General features: G+C 34.1%; 1 protein-coding gene and 1 pseudogene across 1 annotated transcript in view; both read left to right on the top strand.

The window, feature by feature from the left end:
* The window catches only part of HSPA4L (heat shock protein family A (Hsp70) member 4 like), a 55183-nt gene that overhangs the window by 19291 nt on the left and 18066 nt on the right, over window positions 1-17826 (top strand). The window contains exons 7-14 of the mRNA XM_003927717.4: window positions 872-1116; window positions 1261-1337; window positions 2240-2391; window positions 3534-3640; window positions 5845-5978; window positions 9269-9468; window positions 15361-15459; window positions 17437-17574. Coding sequence (XP_003927766.1) covers window positions 872-1116; window positions 1261-1337; window positions 2240-2391; window positions 3534-3640; window positions 5845-5978; window positions 9269-9468; window positions 15361-15459; window positions 17437-17574 — 1152 coding nt within the window. The remainder of the gene's footprint in view (window positions 1-871; window positions 1117-1260; window positions 1338-2239; window positions 2392-3533; window positions 3641-5844; window positions 5979-9268; window positions 9469-15360; window positions 15460-17436; window positions 17575-17826) is intronic.
* LOC141584073 (SOSS complex subunit C pseudogene) lies at window positions 5985-9262 on the top strand (annotated as a pseudogene).

The raw sequence follows: 17826 nt of genomic DNA, 5'->3' as shown, positions 1-17826 counted from the left end.
TATACATGGTTTCTCCATACTAGTCTGTGGGGCGACACCCCACACAGATTGCACTCATATCCTCCTGTGATATTTACCACCATACTACCACCCCATCACCCACCTTGTAAAGAAAGAGCTGCAAAACCACATCAACAGCAGGATTCTTTATTAGTGACTATTGTAAGTAGTCATTTTACCCAAGGGAGGGAGCCTAGATGTCTGGTCCTATGCTTTCAAGAACTATAGTGTTGAATTTCTGTGACTTGCTGGGAAACCTGTTGCTCAAGCAGCTTGCAATTGTTACCTCTTTTCACTTGTTTTATTTACACTCTCTATCCTTTTGTTTCTTGTATATTTCTGTAAAAATCATCTGAGTTGTGGTTTTTTTGTTGGTTGGTTTTTGTTTTTATTTGGTTTTGGTTTTGTAATAGTCAAAAGGCCTAATTTCTGACCTGTAGATTGACCAATTATGGCATTTTATATTTAATCTCTGAATCTGCTTTTCTTGTTTTGTTCTCGTTTATATGCTTAGGACTGTTTCTTTGCTTTCTAAACCTTATTTTGGTCTATCTGTTCAGTGCTCTTGTAGAACCAAATGAGTAAGATAATGAGGCTGTAGTTATAATTCAGTTATTTCTGAATTAGAATTATTATTTTAATTATGATATATGGATCTGTAACTATAAAGCAGAAAATTAAGAATAAGGAAATATGTTGGCTAAATGTAAGCGATAATTTAACTCTGATTCCAAATTCAGCACCCCTGTGATTGGATAAGTTTTTTAGCATCATTTTTATTTTTATTTTAGAGGTTTTTCTTTTTCTTTTTTTCTTTTTTTGGAAGAATCTATATTCCTGAAAATTTAGTTCTGCTTTTTCAATTAAACAGGTCTTGGCTACTACCTTTGATCCATATTTGGGTGGCAGGAACTTTGATGAGGCTTTAGTAGACTACTTCTGTGATGAGTTCAAGACCAAATATAAGATAAAAGTGAAGGAAAACTCTCGGGCCTTGTTGCGTTTATATCAGGAATGTGAAAAACTAAAGAAGCTAATGAGTGCAAATGCATCAGATCTTCCATTGAACATTGAGTGTTTCATGAATGACCTTGATGTTTCTAGTAAAATGAACAGGTACCACGTATGTTTTTAGTTTGAAAAGTGTTTACTTATTTTATAATGTTTATTTAGTTTATGTCTGATTTCTTTGTTGTTGTTTTAGAAGATATGTTCAACTTTTTATCCCAGAATAATGAATTTTATCTTATTTTCTCACAGGGCTCAATTTGAACAACTGTGTGCTTCCCTTTTAGCCAGGGTTGAGCCACCTTTAAAAGCGGTAATGGAACAAGCTAGTAAGTGGAAATTACTGGACTATTAAAACTGTACCATAATGTTGCCTACTTAGCAGGGGTAAATAATGATAAAAGAAATTAATTAAACTTTGTTTTTAAAAAAGATTTGTATTTTTCCTTTAAGGGGAGATTATCACATTATTCATAAGAGTAAGGCACCGTAAATCTGGGTTTTTGAGAATTCTTCCTGGCTCTTTTTATTGTTTACATCATAAAACTCATGCTAGTTCTGGCCAGGCATGGTGGCTGACGCCTGTAATCCCAGCACTTGGGGAGGCCAAGGTAGGTGGATCACCTGAGATCAGGAGTTCAAGACCAGCCTGGCCAGCATGGTGAAACCACGTCTCTGCTAAAAATACAAAAATTAGCCAGGCATGGTGGTAACCCCATGGTAGCTCCTGTAACCCCAGCTACGCGGGAGGTGAGGCAGGAGAACCACTTGAACTTAGGAGGCAGAGGCTGCAGAGAGCTGAGACTGTGCCACTGCACTCCAGCCTAGGCAACAGAGTGAGACTCTGTCTTAAAAAACAAAACAAAACAAAAAAAATGTAGAAATGGGGACATGATTGCTTTTTCATAAGGATTTTGGTAATCAATTAAAAATGTCATCTATAGGAATTTGGGAGGTGAAAATAAAATTGAAGGACTCTGAAGAGGTCCTTTAAAACCCATGAAGCGCTTTTCTCTTCCTGTTGCCTGCCACTTCATCATCTGGACCAAGTGCATTGCCTGTCACATGAACAATTAATATTTATTAAATTCTACCTTTTTCTAAAAATTATATTTTTCTTTCCATTTTATTTTTTGACAAGAAGTTCCACTTTTTTTAAAAGTACTTGACAAAGCCTTCTGTTCAGACTTTTAAAGACTTATCATTTTTCTCGATTAAAAAAATTTTCCAGACTTACAGCGTGAAGATATTAGTAGTATAGAAATTGTAGGAGGAGCAACACGAATTCCTGCAGTGAAAGAACAAATCACCAAATTCTTTCTTAAAGACATAAGTACCACATTAAATGCTGATGAAGCTGTTGCAAGAGGATGTGCATTACAGGTATAATTGTTATTTTATTTTTCAGAATACATATTTTGCCAGAAATGAGTGATAGCTCTAAAGGGATCTTTTTTGTTTTTAATTGTACATTAAGTTCTGGGGTACATTCACAGATCTTGCAGGATTGTTGCATAGGTACCCACATGCCATGGTGGTTTGTTGTGTCCTCCCACCGTCATCTACATTAGGCATTTCTCCCAGTGTTATTCCTCCTCAACCTCCCCGCTCCCCATTGTCCCTCCCCAGCCCCCCACTCCCCAACATACCCCAGTATATGATGTTCCCCTCTCTGTGCCTATGTGTTCTCATTGTTCAACACCCGCCTATGAGTGAGAACATGTGGTGTTTGGTTTTCTGTTCTTGTGTCAGTTGGCTGAGAATGATGGTTTTGAGCTTTATCCATGTCCCTACAAAGGACTCATCCTTTTTATGGCTGCATAGTATTCCATAGAACATGTGGTGTTTGGTTGTCTGTGGTTTTTGGGTTTTTTTGGTTCTGTGTTTTTTTTTTGGTTCTGTGTCAGTTTACTGAGAATGATGGTTTCGAGCTTTATCCATGCCCCTACAAAGAACTCATCCTTTTTAATGGCTGCATAGTATTCCATGGTGTATATGTGCCACATTTTCTTTGTCCAGTCTATCACTGATGGGCATTGGTTGGTTCCAGGTTTTGCTATTGTAAACAGTGCTGCAATGAACATATGTGTGCATGTGTCTTTATAATAACATGATTATAATCCCAAAGGGGTCTTTTAATGTTACTTGTTTCATCCACTTGTCAATAAGCTAAAGTAAATTGAAGTTATTTCTGATAAATAAGTTTTGTATCTTTCCCATTTATATTTTTAAGCTATAATAGGACAGTGTGTCTGTAATGACACTGAAAGAATATTTATTTTACAAATTCTCACAGTCTGCTGGAATTTAAAATTCCTTTTGGAGATGTAAAAATATTCTGTTAATTTTTGTAAGGTCACATAAAGTGTACTCTGGGCCTTTTAAATTTTCAATCCTCATTGCCAAAAACCAGTAACTTTTAAAATGTAACAATTGTAATAGGAGGGCTTCATTAAGCAGTTCAGAGTAACCTAGGGTATGATTTATATTTGTTGATTTAAATATGGTATACATCTTATTTTCAGTGTGCGATTCTCTCACCAGCATTTAAAGTGCGTGAATTTTCCATAACAGACCTTGTTCCTTACTCAATCACATTAAAGTGGAAGACCTCTTTTGAAGACGGAACTGGGTAAGTTATTTTTAAAACCTTGATTAGAGCTTGTTGTAAATTTTTAACCAATTAAATCTACTTTTCTAAATTAGAGAAATTTACACGTCTTAAAATTCTGCCAAATACGTTGAGATAAAGTATTTAAAAAAGAAAATATAAAAATGATACATCACCTATAAATCATAATTAGGCATATTTTTTGTGATTTTTATAAAAGTAAAACATGGCTCATTTCAAATAAATAACAGTATGAAGTACTAAAAAAAGACCTGTGTTTGTCATACTCTCTCTTTGCCTGTATTGCAGACATAAATATTTTTAACAGCTAGTTTATCTGTCCAGTCATTTTATTTGACTATCCATAAATAAATAAAAGCATATACTTTTTAAAGTACATATAGGATTATCTGTAAATCTCTAATGCAACTTGGCTTTTTCAATTATATTGTATTTTGTTTTCCCATATCAATAGACAGTAACTGTTTTTTCAGCAGTTGTATGTGCCATAATAAATTTAACTAATACGGTATTAGGTCATACTTCTGCTATTTTAAACAGTGCTAGTAGGAACATGCTTGTGCGTGTTCAGTTGTGTTTGATATGTCTGTAAGATAATAGTGTAGGAATGGAATTGTTGCATCAAAGAATATGCACATTATTTGAGTAATATTGGCAGATTATTCACTAAAAAGATACTGGTTTACGTTCCTGTTAACTTTCATGAGATTGCCTGTTTTTGCTCATTTTCTCCTATACTTTTAAATTTAACATGCCTATAGTTTAAAAAAAAGAGTACTTTGTTATTAAATTTATCTTTGTCTGTATAAGCTATAATATTTTTATGCTTTCATTAACATTTACATTTTTTTCCATAAACTGTCCAGGATTTAAGTAGCTTACTTCCTTACCAGAATCAAAATTTATATTTCATATATTTTACTTGCCTGCTTTTCAGAAGTATAGCTTGTACAATGAATAACGGTGTGTACATTTTGAAGTTATTTTTAAATTTTTGTTCTGTGTTCTATACATAAGTATCCCCAAGAAAATATGGTTGTATAAATTTCAAAAATACAGATTATCAGCTTTACCTGAAGTCTTGCAAAGCATTTGAATGGCATGTGTTAACATCAGTATTTTTCTTTATAATTTTTTTAAAGATAATTCCAATTTTGAGGCAAGATATATTATTCTATAAAATTTAATTTTGGTTTCAAGGTATAAGTGATTCAGAAAAAAAAATTGTAAGAAAATTTATGGGGAGGTAAATTGAAAAGTAAATATAGCCTAATGACTGCAATAAGAAAGTAGAAGGTATCGGTACATTCTTGAAAACTGGGATAGAGTAAGAGGTTTATGGATTCAAGGTTTTATCTTTTTTTTTTTTTTTTTTTTTTTTTTTTTTAGATTCAAGATTTTAAAACCTTGGATACTTATAGTAATAGGATGATAACATAGTATTAAAGCGTGGTTTCTGGGCCACCATAAAAAATAGTCATAAACTGTTTCTGTTAAACAATTTAAGGAATAGGAATTGCTATGTAGGTTTAAAAAACTCCCTGTATTGGAAGGGTAAAATACTGCAAAGGACATTGTTATATCAACTGAAAAAAAAATGGAAATATGAATAGTAAAGCATCAGAGAATATCCCTATTAGGATGCACACTGACATTTTTAGGTGTAAAGGACCTTAATATATATCACCCTCAGTTGGTGCAGGAAGAATATACACAGAGTGTGTGCGCACTCAGATAGTAAAACAAATGGAGGAAAGTAGCAAATCCATGTAAAAGATACGTAAGTGTTCCTTGTCCTGTTTTTAATTTTGCTCCTTTCTGTAGGTTTAAAATTATTTGCAAACAAAAGTTTTTATTAAACGTAGCCAGAGTTAAAAGAGTAATATGTGGCAAGTATTTTGGAAGTTAATAAGTAGGACTTGGCCCGCAAATCTGGGGAACCCTACTCATTGGCTTTAAAATACACATGGTTTCAGGTAATTTTTCTGTTTTTAGTAGTATACAGTTGTCTGTTGTGATAGACATCATGAAAACTTTGAGCCATAAATCTTCACAAGGCATGTTTAGAGCAAAATCAATAATTTGTTTTATTTGTGCAGAGATTTTTGCAATCACTGCTAATGAATTAAGAATGAAATGGATTCAGTAAACAGGTTCATAAGCAACTTTGTTTCTAAGTGAGTGTCTTTCCCACTCCATTTTAGGGAATGTGAAGTTTTCTGTAAGAACCATCCTGCCCCATTCTCAAAAGTCATTACTTTCCACAAGAAGGAACCATTTGAACTAGAAGCATTTTATACTAATTTACATGAAGTGCCTTATCCCGATGCAAGAATTGGTAAGAGAAAAAAAAAAGAAAAAGTTTTCCAGAACATTTTGGTTCTTTATAAATAATGTGTTATGTCAGAATCAAGGAAACAGACGTTTCAGCTAAGCCAGTACTGGATTTTAAAAGAAAGATATTTATGCTCTTTTTAAATGTACACTTGTAGTGCTCAGTTTATGACTATAATGGCAGCAGAGTTTACTACAGTCAGCCCTCAGTGGGGTTCAGCATCTGTAGATTCAGCCAATTTGGGTAAAAAGAAATTTCTGTACTAAACACATGTAGACATTTTTTTTTGTCATTATTCACCTACTACATATTATAACTACCGACATACTGTTTATTTTGTATTAGATATCATAATCTAGAGATGATATAGACTTAGAGAATTTGGAAGGATGTATGTAGGTTATAAAAAAAATACTATGCCATTTTTTTTAAATAAGGGACTTGACTACCAGGGGATTGCTTAAGCCCAGGAGTTGAAGACTAGCCTGAGCAGTATAGTGAGACCTCGTCTCACTCACATGCAAAATGATGTATACAAGGTTCTTGCATCCTGAGGGAAACCTGAGACCAATCCTCAATGGATACTGAGGGGACAGCTATATTTCTAATTCATTTTTACTTCTGTATTTAAAATTAATGCTGCAAAAATTAGCCAGGTATGGTGGTGCACGTCTGCAATATCAACTACTCAGGAGGCTGAGGCAGGAGAATCATTCGAACCCAGGAAGCAGAGGCTGCAGTAAGCTAAGATTGTTCTACTGCACTCCCAGCCTGGGCAACAGAGTGAGATAAAGTAAAGTAAATTAAAATAAAATACAAATGGAAATAAAATACTCTGTAACTGGCCTGAAAGGTTTGTGTGAGAATTATTTTTTATTGAAAAACTTAATCAGTAGATTGAAATTGTGGTGCCAGACTGACTATATATTCTAATTTTAAACTTAATGTTCACTGGCATCAACTAGAATAACTATTATTGGATTAATATGATAGTGATGGTGATTGGAAGGCAAGGTGGTCCCACTGTTCTCGCATCCCAGGTGATTGGTGAGATGCTGACCAATTGCAACTGGACATAATCGAAACAAAGGAAAATGGCAGCAAACTCTTCCCAACAGGGTTTTCAAAGCAAAAATAGAGTTGCAGTCTTGGTAGAACTAGACAAAAAGAAAGCTACTTACATAGAATCAGTCTGCAACAAATCATCCTGGAGCTAGCATTGTACTCTCAAGACCCTCTCTTAATAAGGACTTCTGGGATCACGCTGAGCAACAGCATATTGCAGCCCAACAGAAGGCAGCTTAGTAGCATGCTCATGCACATTCATCTGGATACTTCGTAACTCAAGACTCTGCATTTGGGGACGTTATTCTTACTGTTTTACCTTGCCTTGACCCAGAATGAAGAAAATATTTGTGATGGAAAAGTGATTTTGTAATGTCAAATGCCAAAGCTACTATCATTGAGTGCTAGGTGAACTATGACTTTCTGAATTTTGGTGAACTTTGATATTTTTTGTTTGTTTAAAAGAAAGGAATGTATAAGTGAAAGCAGAAAGAAGGGTAACCAGGATGATGAGAGCTGTGGACACCGTGTCATCCAAGGAATTGATAATGTACCAAGACTGTAACTTTTTTGTAATACTGTTGAACTCTTCAGTCAGACTCCAAATGGGATGGTCACAAAATCATTTCCCAACCCCTAGCAGATTTGACTGAATGTATCACGTCCACAGTAGATTTTCAAGAATAATTTAGACTACCTAACTTTAAAGAAATAAGGATGCTTTTAAAAAATGGACCAATAGGCTTAAATCATTTGCATCCGTATTTGCTGTTTATGGGATTGATGTCAGTGTACCTTTTCAGTTTATAGTCAAAATGTGTCATCCTGAAATGTTCTTTATGAGCTCACAATTACTTCCCCCTTTCTCACTTTAAAACAAACCCCAAGAACAAATTACTAACCAGTCTTAACCATCTTTTATAAACATGTGCCCTTATAAATGATATGACTAAATAAAATAACAGGAAAAGAAAGAATAGGAGATTGTAATATCCATTTTAACTGAGTGATCTTTTCAGAAGATATAAAACAAGATTATTTTATAACATTTAAAAGAATTTTGAAGTTTTTAATTTTTGGCTATGTATTGATTTATAGACTAAGGGGATTATTATATAAAACAGTACAATTACTAACATTAGTTTGCTATGGCTGCTATAACAGTACCACAAGCTAAGTGGCTTAAACAGTATAAATTTATTGTCGCAGTTATGGAGGTTAGAAGTCCAAAGTCAAGGTATCTCCAAATACAGTCACAGGCTAAGCATAGTGGCTTAAGCCTGTAATCGTAGCACTTTGAGGCAGGAGGATTGCTTGAGCCCAAGAGTTCAAGACCAGCGTAGGCAACATAGCGAGACCTAATCTGTACTAAAAATCAGAAAAATTAACTAGACATGGTAGCGTGCACCTGTAGTCCCAGCTACTTGAAGGCTGAGATGAGAGGACTGCTTGACCCTGGGAGGTTGAGGCTGCAGTGACCTATGATCATGCCACTGCACTACAGCCTGGATGACAAAGTGAAACCATGTCTCAAAACAACACACACATAGTCACATTCTGAGATACTAAGCACAGTGGGGGGTAAAATTTAACCCATAAAAAAGTCATTCAAGTTTTTTACTACCTGATTTTTCTGCCTAGTATTTGCTCTTCTACTATAAATATTATATATATTAGATTTCTTTAAAGAAATAAAACATTAATAGATTTCTTAAAGCATTGATAATCTTTGCAGGTATTAGTGACTGTAAACTTTGCATGCAGTTTTACTATTGGAAAAATCAAAAATTTGGAATTGCTTTATGAATTACCAAGGTGATTATGATTTATAAAGCTTATATCAAAAAAGGTAGTATCTGGTTTTCAAACTCAGAAACAATTTTGTTATTTTGGTTTTCAAATACCAGCATTATAAGATAACTTAATGCCTTTGAATCAAATTGTCCATGGTTAAATTCCCAATGCTTTTTTTTTTTTTTTCCCTAGCATTGATGATTTTGGGCAGGTTACTTAAGCTTCCTGAGACTTAATAAAAGGTTTGTTATGGTTTGTAAAAGATAATCTAGGGGAAGTACCTGCCCCATAGTGATCAATTAGGATATGATCATAATTATTGCCAGCATGATTATTTGCCAACGTCTTAAAGATGATAGCCAAATTATTCAATAAATGAATTGAATAAGTTAACCTGAAGCTCACATACTGATCAGAGTTCTTTTTTCCTTAAGGGAGCTTCACTATTCAGAATGTTTTTCCACAGTCTGATGGTGATAGTTCCAAAGTGAAGGTTAAAGTTCGTGTTAACATCCATGGAATCTTCAGTGTGGCTAGTGCATCAGTAATTGAGAAGCAGAATTTGGAAGGCGATCACAGTGATGCTCCAATGGAGACAGAAACTTCATTTAAAAATGAAAACAAAGATAATGTGGTATGTCAAAATCCATTCTCAATGTTCTTGTAATAGATAGTGTATACAGTATATTTTAATCATAAGTGGGGCTTTAATGGTTGAATACATTACTCTCTTCAGTTTTGGCTTTGAATTTCTGCTGTGGGAATCAATGTAAAGTCTTTAGATAAAAGATTAAAGAATAATACTATTTCCAATGCTTTACATATTTCACATCTTAATATACTTTTTAAGAGTTTGGTACATCTTTCATAGCATTATATGGAGCATGTTAACCTGGAGTTATTTTCTAAGTTCTTAACTTCCATTAAAACATGTATTTTATTATGGCTAGATTTTTAGCTTACAGATAAAACCAATTCAGAATGATAAATTTTGAACCATACATTTTTTAGATTGAAAATACATGCTTAATAAAGAATTTTTCTGGGTTTATTTGGGAGACATCTGAGACAGGGAGAGGAATGTGCTGTACATTCAGTAATATTAAAGTACAGATTTTTAAACTTTTTATTAAAGAGTTCTGTGGCACTGAATTTACTTTGGAGATACTATAGATGAAATCTTAGGAGAACTGTATTGTTGTTATTTCATTATACAACATTTTCATCTTTTTATGTGCACTCCTTGTGAATTATTTTTGTGCATTATTTTTAATGGCATTTATTAGTTTTTTGTTTTTCTAATTACAATTGGAAATCTGCCCTAGATTTTCTTTTCTATTTCAAGATGGTTTCTCCCTTTTCTGAAGATTGCTTTTTGTTTTTATTAATAATTACCATGCATCTTTCTTCCAAATTGATCAGAATTCAACCACTAACCTTTAAACTACTTCATTTAGAACTATGGCTTTTTTTTCCTTTTCCTTTTTTTTTTTTTTTTGAGACAGAGTCTCACTTTGTCACCAGGCTGCAGTGCATGATCTTAGCTCACTCCAACCTCTGCCTCCCAGGTTTGAGCGATTCTTTTGCCTTAGCCTCCCAAGTAGCTAGGACTACAGTCATGTGCCACCACACCCAGATAATTTTTGTATTTTTAGTAGAGATGGGGTTTCACCATGTTGGCCAGGATGGTCTCAGTCTCTTGACCTCATGATCTGCTTGCCTTGGCCTCACAAGATGCTAGGATTACAGGTGTGAGCCACTGTACCCGGCCATTTTTCTTTCAGTCTTTTATAATTTTGTAATCACTTTCTTATTTGAATTGAGGAAGAGGAAATGTCTTTATCTGTTAGTGAAGATACGGTTTTTCATAAATTAACATAAGAATGATTGGTGAAAAGTTAATATTTCAAATTACAATCCACAGTAACTTAGATAAATAAATTTAATTCATTAAGATTTATTTTTACTAAAATTGAAAGTGCTTTCTTTGTATGCCATCCAAGACCAGGTGTTTATATATAATCATTTACTCTTTTTTAAGTATTTCTTCTGAGGCCTTTAATTTTCTTTATATAATATTAGTGAATCCTAGGAACTGAAAATACAACAAGAATAATATGGCACTGATGTTGTACTTCCCTTGGCATTTCTTATTTTCTGCTTTTGTTTGTGAGCTGGAAATTCAATTAACCAAACTTTAAAGGATGATTTCTGTATGTGAACTTAGTGGGTTCACCTGTGAATAAAGTGCACAGATTTATGACATCTGCTTTGGTTTAGAGACTTAGCTGCTTGTGATAGTTTTTGGCTTGCTCTAGAACATTTGCAGGCAGTTCAAGTTCCCATATAAGGAATTTCTAGATAGGTGATATGTTCCTTAATATGTCTTTTACAATGTATGTAATCAAAAGAAAAAGGTAGCTAACATCCTAACATTATGGATCATATACTTGGCATTGTTGGTGAGCACATTCATGTATATATTATCTTTTAAATCCCTATCACAGCTATATAATAAGTATTGAAAAATGGTAGTTTATTTCCTTTTCCTTGCTAACAAAAGTGATGATGCTGAATACCTTGTGTTGAAAATATTCTGTTCACTTATTTTTTTTGAGATGGAGTGTTGCCCAGGCTGGAGTGCAGTGGCGCAATCTCAGCTCACTGCAATATCCGCCTGCCAGGTTCAAGAGATTCTCCTACCTCAGCCTCCTGAGTAGCTGGGATTATAGGCACACATCACCACACCCGCCTAATTTTTGTATTTTTAGTAGAGATGGGGTTTCACCATCTTGGTCAGGCTGGTCTCAAACTCCTGACCTTGTGATCCTGCCTGCCTCAGCCTCCCAAAGTGCTGGGATTACAGGCGTGAACCACAGTTCCTGGCCTATGCACTTTCTTAATTGTTCTCTCTAGGATTTTTCTCTTTAGTTCTGTATTTGGAAGTTTAAAGACTTAAATACCGTTATAAAGTAGTCTCCTCTTCCCCTCAAAAAAGTGAACTAATTCAAAGACTCTGGAAGCTAATTGTTTAAATTTCAAGGAGTGGGGAATAATGCGATAAAAAGTTCTTATTTTTACTCTATTCTAGCTGATGGTGTTGCTGATTCCGAGGTAGGTAAAGGGGCTCAGACATAAACCAGTGAACAAACGCAGAAGCCTTTTTTTTTTTCCTATAAGGGTCAATTTATATGTGTTATTTTCTAATTGAAAATTTAAAAAGCATTGATTTTCCAGAAAAATCACAATAGCATTTGCTGACGTCAATATAATGATGTGTGAGAAAATTGACACCTCTCTTGTAGGTATAATTTAATACAGAGGCATATTAAGGAATTACTACATCACGCCCCAGGTACTTTGGTTTATGTCTGTAGTTTCAGCTACTCAGGACGCTGAGGCCAGAGTTTGAGTCCAGCCTGGACAGCATATCTGCCAAAAAAAAAAAAGAAAAATTATCACGTCTTAAACTATATCCACAAAACCGGGATCAAAGAAACTATATGCTATTCATCTTACTAATGTACCACAGTTTATTTCCCAGTTGTTGACCATTTGGGTTCTTTATCCTTTTTTCTACCTCTGTTTATTTTTTAATTCAAAATATTTGATTGCTTATGTATAGCCAGGACTCTTGTATGTACTAGGGATACAGTGATAAACAAGACTGAAAAGGTTGCCATCCATCTGTAACTTACAGTCTAGTGGGAAGGGACAGGCAAGAAGCAAAAAGATAGCATATACATTTAAAGTAAATTCATGGGGATGCATAGTAGAAACCATGTGATAGTGGTGAGGAAACCACTTAGAAAGGAACAGGTAAGCTAGTCTGAAAGACGCAAAAGGCAGTTTGAGTGTAAGGAGTAGATAGGTAGTTGTCCAGGCAGAGTGAATAACAAATACAAAGGCACTGAGACAGGAAGACTCCTGTGTGTGTGCTACAAATGGAAGGGTGGTTTGTGTATAGGATATAGGTGTGGAGAATGGGAGAATAGAGGAAAAAAATGAAATCGAGAGGATGAATCAAGATACAAATTGGATAAAACCTTACAGTTCATAATAATATCTGTATTTGTTTAAGTGGTTTATGTTTATTTAACAAATAACTATGAGTACCTAAAATGTGTGCTGGCCATAGCAGCAAACAGAAGGATGGTTTCAACTCTCATGGAGTTTAAAATGCATCAGGAAAGCCGGAATCTAGAGGCACTTCCATTAATTATCCTACTATTGATAATAATTCTGTAAATGTTTTAAAATCATTTTAAAGTATTAACAGATTATTACCATTTTATATCTATTTTAAGATGTATAATTTTCCACTTTTAAATATATTTTAATGAGGTGAGTCTTGATAAAATATTTGCTGTTGGCCATGGCAATAGTCATGAGATACTTCTCATTACCTGTGTATCTGTGAACTCAGTTATTCCTAGTGGCTTGACTATATAGTTGGCAACCTCTTGACATTTTAGTGAACAAACTTTTTAAGGAAGGAATGTGAGTCCTGGTTGTTTGAAAACAAGTTGTAATTAAGATACAGTCATGGCCGGGCGTGGTGGCTCAAGCCTGTAATCCCAGCACTTTGGGAGGCCGAGGCGGGTGGATCACGAGGTCGAGAGATCGAGACCAACCTGGTCAACATGGTGAAACCCCGTCTCTACTAAAAATACAAAAAATTAGCTGGGCATGGTGGTGCATGCCTATAATCCCAGCTACTCAGGAGGCTGAGGCAGGAGAATTGCCTGAACCCAGGAGGCGGAGGTTGCGGTGAGCCGAGATCGCGCCATTGCACTCCAGCCTGGGTAACAAGAGCAAGACTCCGTCTCAAAAAAAAAAAAAAAATACAGTCATAATCTTGTAGAATAGGTATTAATGGCTTATAAGAAACACTAGAGACCAAATTAGAGCAATTTTTAAACAAATGCTGTCATTTGCACTCGTGATGACACATAGAATGATATTGTGTAGAAAATACATTAACAACTGGATTAAGTGATTCATTAGAGTTAGATTCTGAATGTGATGAAGAAATTTTAGAAATATCTACTTCATTTTTCTTTTCTAAGAGATAAAATTATATAAATGGAAGAGCTCTTTCAATAAATGTAAAAATTCTAAGTGATAAGGCATTTCAGCCATTTAACAGCATTTTTTTCAGAGTAATACAAAAATTAGTTAATAACTCAACATTGTATCACTTTTTTCACCTCTTATCTTTCAACAGGGTTGGGGAGGTTGTAAGGTGGGGAAGAGAGTTGGAAAGAGGGGAGTTGAAATATCAGAAATGATTAACTTTTTTTTGTTCATTTGTTTGAAACAGAGTCTCGCTGTGTTGCCCAGGCTGGAGTGCAGTGGAACGGTTTCACCTCACTGCAACCTCCATCTCCTGGGGTCAAGCAATTCTCTTGCCTCAGCCTCATGAGTAGCTGGGATTACAGGTGCACACCACCACACCTGGCTCATTTTTGTGTTTTTAGTAGAGATTGGGTTTCACCATGTTGGTCAAGGTGGTCTCGAACTCTTGACCTCATGATCCACCCACCTCGTGCTCTCAAAGAAAATTGGCCTTTTATCTAAAAAAAAAAATTCTCTCCTCTTTGGCAGAAATAAGCTTTTAATCAAAATAGCTCTCTGGTTATTACAGATTTGCTTAGTTCTAAATGTAGTCGGAGACCTAAATTATGCTGATTCCTACATTTCAAGCTTTCTTCAGGAGGACGGTGACAGATAGGATTAAGAAGGTGACCTTTTCTATTATACACTTGGGATTATTTGCCAAATGGAGAGTTCATTTTCGAGATTTTATTGGTAGAAAGTTTGGGTTTTAGACATAAAGAGAAAAACTTAAAATATGCCTTTTAATAATTTAGAAAACACCCACTTTGAGTTTTGATGAATTTATAGCAAAACTCAAAGTGGGTGTTTCTAATTATTTTACATTTTACAATTAAAGATACAGTATTGTATTTGTGTAATTCATAGATTTTTATGTCTTTTTCATTTTCTCATGTTATTTATAAACATTTTTTATGTCAGGTTGAATGTTCTTTATGTTTTTGTTTAAGTTCTCAGATACATGTGCACAATGTGTAGGTTTGTTACATAGGTATACACGTGCCATGGTGGTTTGCTACACCCATCAACCCATCATCTAAATTAGGTATTTCTCCTAATGCTGTCCCTCCCTTAGCCCCCAACCCTTGAATGTTCTTTTTTTTTTTTTTTTTTTTTTTGTAATCTTTTTTTGGAAATCTTGATTTATAAATTTGACTTGAGAACAATTTTCCATGTATTTTGCAATTATTTAGTCATAAATTAAACAAGATTTATCCCATAGCATCAAATAGATCTTTTTACTTAAATTGTTAATCTGTTTATTTGTAGCAATTCTCGTTTGAAAAATGAGCTGCTGCTTAACTGTTTCTACATGTTACATTTCAAAACAGGCTTGAACTCTAAGATGTAGTTTACATTTTTAAAACAAAAGACACTGCATATATTATCAATTATGTATTCTTTCTAGGATAAAATGCAGGTTGACCAAGAAGAAGGAGGGCATCAAAAATGTCATGCTGAACACACCCCAGAAGAGGAAATCGATCATACAGGAGCCAAAACAAAGGTTTGGTTTACTTTTGCTGTAGTTTTGTCTTTTTGAAATTTATATTTTGGATTACCATATTTTATAATGCTTTCTTTTAATGCACTTGATAGTTTTGATCTCAGAATTGTAAAAAATAAGTATAGAAAGCTGATAGCTAGAATAAATGTACTTTAATGATTTGTTAAGAGTTGTGCTTTTTAAAAATAAACTCTAATAACATAAGCAAAATTACCTTTTTTAGTAGAAAAAAAATATATTTTTCATTAACAGTTTTTCTCAACTCATGAGAGCACATGGACACAAAACAGTGAGGCCTGCTGGAGAGTGGAGGGTGGAAGGGAGAGAAAGGATCCTTCCCCTTAATGGGTACTAGGCTTAATAACTGGGTGATGAAATAATCTGGACAACAAACTCCTGTGACATGCAGTTTACCTATGTAATCTGCACATAGGCCCTTGAACTTAAAAAAATTTGATCAAAGAACCCAACAGTAAAATGGCCTAAATTCTTTACCTTAATTCATTATATTTCATGTTTCACCAATAACTGCATTGTATTTCTGAAGTATGAATATGGAAGTCAAAATTTTAATTTTAAGTGAAAACTTTTCAGAAAAATATGAGATGGAACAAGCTATATGAAGAAAACTTATATTAGCTGTACTTTGTATTTCAGAATTAACCACTTAATTCTGTATCTCAGAAATAACCATTTAATTAACCAATTATTTTATTGCATATCGTAAAATATTTTTCTATGTATAAAAATGGATACTTTCAAAATTAAAATGTTAAAGGGTAAATGCTTTATTGAGAGTAATTATTTTTCTAAGACAGTGATTGTCAGTAGGACAGAAGGGGAGAGACCCTGTCCCAGTCACTGAGATGAATGTGGTCATAACTCTAAGCCATCATCCTCAACAGATTTTTCCAACCTGCACAGAATTTAATCTATGCAGGTTAGCGGAATAGATTTATTTCTCAGAGATTATTTAGTTTTGAATCTTAGATTCCAAAGTAATTTAAAAGCTGGAAACTTTTTTCCCAGAATTTTGATTGCTGAACAGCTTTATTGAGATAGTTTACTGATTACTCAATTCATCCCGTTAGGTTTACAGTTTTTAGTATATTCAGTTGTGCAACCATTATCACAATTTTAGAACATTTTCATCATCTCAAATAGAAGCCTTGTGTCTACTAGCAGTGACTTCCCATCTCCCTTCAACCCTCTCCCTGCCAACCACTGGGATTAGGCAATAGATTTGCCTTTTCTGAACATTTTATATAAGTAGAGTTATACAGTATGTGGTTATTTGTGACTGGCTTCTTTCACTAAGCATAATGTTTTCAAGGTTCATCCAGATTGTAGGATATATCAGTATTCTTTTTTATGACCAAATAATACTTCATTGTATAAATACATACCACATTTTATTTATCCATCTATCAGATGATAGACATTTGGGTTATTTTCACTTTTTCACTGTTATGAAAAATGCTGTTATGAACAGTCAAGTTTTTGTGGGAATGTGTATTTTCATTTTTCTTGGGCATATACCTAGGAATGAAATTGCTGGGTCATAATGTTGAGCATTTTTATTAACATTGGTTGTTAACATTGTCATCTTTGTTTAACATTTTGAGAAACTTCGTAACTGTTTTCCACCATAACATTTTACAATCCTGCAAGCAATGTATGAGGGGTTGCAGTTTTCCCACATCTTCACCGACATTTATTATTTTCTATATTTTTTGTTATCCACCATAGTGGGTGAGAAGAAACTACTCATTTTAGTTTTGCTTTGCATTTCCAACATGAGATTTTTAATCTAGAAACTAGGATTTAACGTACAGACTACAAAATTCCCATCAGTCTTGGGTAGTACTTTAAAATAAATACAACGGATTGTAATAGTTTTGATTTTACTTTGTTTTACCTCTTAAATCTGTTTTTAAGCTAATTCTAGAAATTTTTACTTCTCTTTCGGATTTGCAGTCAGCAATCTCAGACAAACAAGACCGATTAAATCAGACACTTAAAAAAGGAAAGGTCAAGAGTATTGATCTACCGATCCAGAGTAGCCTATGTAGACAACTGGGCCAAGATCTTCTCAACAGCTACATTGAAAATGAGGTATGTAAATCCAAGTTCATGTTGGTATAGGTGGTAGTTTATTCTTAAATTTTGTAGAAGTCAATGATTATCTCTAAAATTTAGGGCACTAGTTTATAACTCCTAAGGAATTATATTAAGTAGATTACCGAACTACCTTATTTCTTACAAAATACTGAGCTGCTTTTATTTTTTACAAAATACTGAGCTGTATTAATACCATATGTACTATGCAGCTTTCATCTTAGTTGTATGAAAAATATGTATTGCCTC

The sequence above is a fragment of the Saimiri boliviensis genome, chromosome 3 (genome assembly GCF_048565385.1).
Source record: "Saimiri boliviensis isolate mSaiBol1 chromosome 3, mSaiBol1.pri, whole genome shotgun sequence".
Taxonomy (NCBI): domain Eukaryota; kingdom Metazoa; phylum Chordata; class Mammalia; order Primates; family Cebidae; genus Saimiri; species Saimiri boliviensis.
The sequence above is the reverse complement of the archived record's forward strand: the minus strand, read 5'-3'. Positions and strand labels throughout refer to the sequence as shown.